Below are 3,594 nucleotides of genomic sequence, written 5' to 3' on the forward strand. Positions count from 1 at the left end.
GTGTACACTAAATGTCAGGACACGCCTGCTCTTCTGTGCCAAATGCAAAACGTACTAAGTTAGCTCATTTGAGATTATGGTAACTAATTCTTTGCCAACAGGAGCAATTAAAAGCATGCACACAAGCATTTATTAAAGTTTTGCTGATTCAAGAGAACTGGTTAGCCAGTAGTAGCTCATTCAGATGTCAGAGCCCTTAGATCTGCACTGCTCCCTGCTGCACTTTTTCTGCTGATAAACAAAAGTCTTGAAGCCAAGAAGTGCCTACTTAAAATTCTGATAGCTGGAAAAAAAGAAGAACAATTACTTCATTTGAGACTTCCTTAATAAAAGCTCTATCTGTAAATATCCTGCCAACAAACCAAATCATTTGCTTCATCTTCATCGGTCTATAGAACTTAGAAACATTACTGTATAACCAAATAGTAAGTAAACTGCCATTATCCCAGGAAATAAACAAAATATGCTTTAAAATTCATTTTTCTTTGAAGTCAAGGATCCCGTATTTGCACATTTACACGCTAATTTGCCAAATTACAGAATGTAAAGTTAGAGTGTATTAGTGAGGGCCTATTGTGCCTGAATTACTCAACACATTCTTAGAATTTACAACCTCTTTATAAATACCGTTAGATTCTGACCTGGAGAGAATAAAATATAACAGCAGTCAGCCCAATCCAGCTGTGCAGACTGTACATGTTAGGAATGTTCTGGGCATTGTGGAATTCAAACACGGCTACCGTAGAAACAATTGCAAGAATCATAGCTATGGTATTTAATCCAGCATGTATGAACTTCATCAGGAGTTTGCTGCAGTTCCAGGTCCAAGGCAACCTGTACACAATAATAGCTGAAGAAAGAACAGAAACAAGATTTTATGCCTTATACAATAACTTCTCTCAGGTTTTAATAATCTTGCATCATTCACATCGTTCCATTGTAAATTACAGGAAAATCCAACCTTTAATCCTCTAAAAAAGCCTATTAAAAGGCCTTTTCTCCTACATGCAGCATATTCCAAATATACATCCAAGACTTAAATATAGCTTTTAGGGAGATTTCCTCCCTAAAAGAGAGGGAAGATTTAGGGAGATTTCTTTGGGAAAACTTCAGTGCGTTGCAAAAAAGGAACAGTAAACAACCTGGTGTCATCTCTTCCTCATTCCTTAAATTGATCTAACAGGGATTCCACATAGGATTTTAATTTTTCTGCCCCTGAGCAGAACTGAGGAATTCTTATATCCAGAAGACCACCCATTGAGAAAGTGTGTAAGATTATTTTTTAATATTTATTCTTTTTGACAACTTTGAATAATGCTGTTCTCTAACTGCACAGATATCTGTATGACTATCGCATTGATATTAATACGACTACTTTAAATGGGAAAATCCTACTCAGCATAAGGGAATCATAGTCTAACTCTTAAGAGGCAAAAGGATTTGGCAACTACAACTCTTTCAACACTGTTAGATAAATATAAAGGGGGTTTGCCTATATTTACATTAGTAACTCTAGCAGACAGTGTTTTGTCCAGTCTGAACAGAACAGCAATTTCTAGTGAGCTAACTGCAGGTGGTCCATAAGACCTAGAGCTGCTTCTTGCCAAGCTCTATCCTCAAGGTCCCCACTGCTTCTTCCCTGCCACAGATGTCCCCTGCCTGTCCTATGACCCAAGTGCTTTCCACAGAAGACATGCAGAGACTAGATTAAATCACTGAAGCCCGAGGTACATCTCATTACAAACTAGGTAGTAATTCTGAATGAGGTTTTTTTGGCTGTTTCCCATAAACAATATGATAGAAAAGCAAGGAATACAGGCTAATGGCTTGGACACTTCTTAGCAAAACCACGCATCAGCATGTTAATGCCACAGCCCAGGACATATGCATGGTAGTACAATTTGATTTAATCCTCTTTCCACGAGGGCTATGTGTGAAGTTACGCACTGCAACTTGAGCAAATCTGACTGTTTATCACTGTGAAAAGACACAGTCCCATTTCCCTACCACCACTTTTATTCCACTTCTGTGTGCTTCCCCTGCCGTTGTTATAACTGGTGCTCTTCTGACCAGTAGGAGAAAGCAAGACAATCTAGGGAACAAAGGGAAGAGGAGGAGGAAGATACTGCATTCAGTGGTGTGAGCTCTTAAAATCAGACGTGATGTGTAATTTAATCTCAAAAATCAAAATAACCTGGGTCAAAAGCACATGCAGAATTACATCAATTTTAGTGGTGAGATACTAAAGCAGTCCTATGAAGGACTTTCTCTAGGTACAGCATCTCTACTACTGTTAAGAGATTTGAAGTCTAGGCATCCTTATACATAGCTTCTTCCCTCAGATATCACTCATGTTTTGAGCTCTGACTTTAAGGCACGTCACACAGGGCAGAGTGATCTTGCAGTATCTTATATGGGACACCTGTTCTTTGCCAAATGCACAAAGCAAAATTCTAGAGTTAGCTCTCTATTATTTCTGACTGGCACAGACTGCAGATGCTGTAGGAAGGTGTCGTGGATTGTTCATGACATACCTTCGATCTTAGAAAGCACACAGCATGATTCTGTGAGTGCATGGGGGGTGCACCGCACAGCACCTCACAGCTTGCGAGAAAGAAGCGTTCCTCTCCACTCCTATTTCCTCTCTTGCTCTTTCTCAGCTGAACCCGTTGCTTACCTTTGACAAGTTCTGAATGCCTACTAGATTCTTTGGGAACTTTAACTCAGAATGGACAGGTGCCCATCTGTGATTTCAAAGGGACTCAAACTAAGCTCATCAAAAGAGTTGCCTCTTCGTAAGTTGCCTGTGATGAGACCCTTACAGCTCAGCAGTCATTTGCCCTTCTGGTTTTTGAGAATTCTGCAGCCCACTGGATTTAGAAACTCCAGGAATTAACTGTTTTGAAATGATGTTTTGTTATGTTGACACAGAGGTAATCCTCAGAGCAAGAATTATCTTTAGATGTGATTTCAAGATGAAAGACTATGCTTACTTTAAAATAGATTTGCACTCCTTCTCCTTGCTCAATGCATTGTCCACCATCTCCCTTCTCCCATCTATGGCACTTCTGAGACCCTTTGTGCAGACAATTCAACTTCCTATTCCAACAAAAACTGTACTGGGGGTGGGTGTTAATTTTCTGCTAATTGAGTTAATTGTGTTTATGGGTCTGACAAGGGCCAGAGCTGGCATAAACAAACAGTGGGAAGATGAAGTCTGAGTCAATGAGAAAGCTGTAAGAGAAAAGCGAAGGAGAAAAGGAGTATTTCAGCCACAGTGAGCTGTTAGATTTTCTTATCCACCTAGACAATTCATCCATACGGATGAAAGAGAATTGATTCTGTAACACCACATGGTAACGTGGCAGACCAGGATTTTTTCCTTCTCTTTTCTCTGTAAGAACTCTTAAGTAACATTCTTCTTATATTCCTTTATTAACATACTGCTGGCATTAGGCTACATCCTTGTGTTTTAAACCTGTGTAAAATGTAACTTACATGATATTTATAATCATATATGATGAATAATATTAACTGTGTGAGCATCTTCCAAGATTTGTAATGTCAACCTACAACTTCATTGTATAGAGTTTC

General features: G+C 39.1%; 1 protein-coding gene across 1 annotated transcript in view; it reads right to left on the reverse strand.

Moving 5' to 3' along the window:
- LOC104500636 (cytochrome b reductase 1) overlaps nt 1–850 on the reverse strand; it is a gene marked incomplete at its 5' end in the record, with an annotated part of 3,591 nt that extends 2,741 nt beyond the window's left edge. Inside the window, one exon of the mRNA XM_010144315.1 lies at nt 642–850. Coding sequence (XP_010142617.1) covers nt 642–850 — 209 coding nt within the window. The remainder of the gene's footprint in view (nt 1–641) is intronic.
- Nucleotides 851–3,594: the final 2,744 nt, after the last annotated feature.

This window comes from Buceros rhinoceros, unplaced genomic scaffold (assembly GCF_000710305.1).
Source record: "Buceros rhinoceros silvestris isolate BGI_N320 unplaced genomic scaffold, ASM71030v1 scaffold45649, whole genome shotgun sequence".
NCBI lineage: Eukaryota > Metazoa > Chordata > Aves > Bucerotiformes > Bucerotidae > Buceros > Buceros rhinoceros.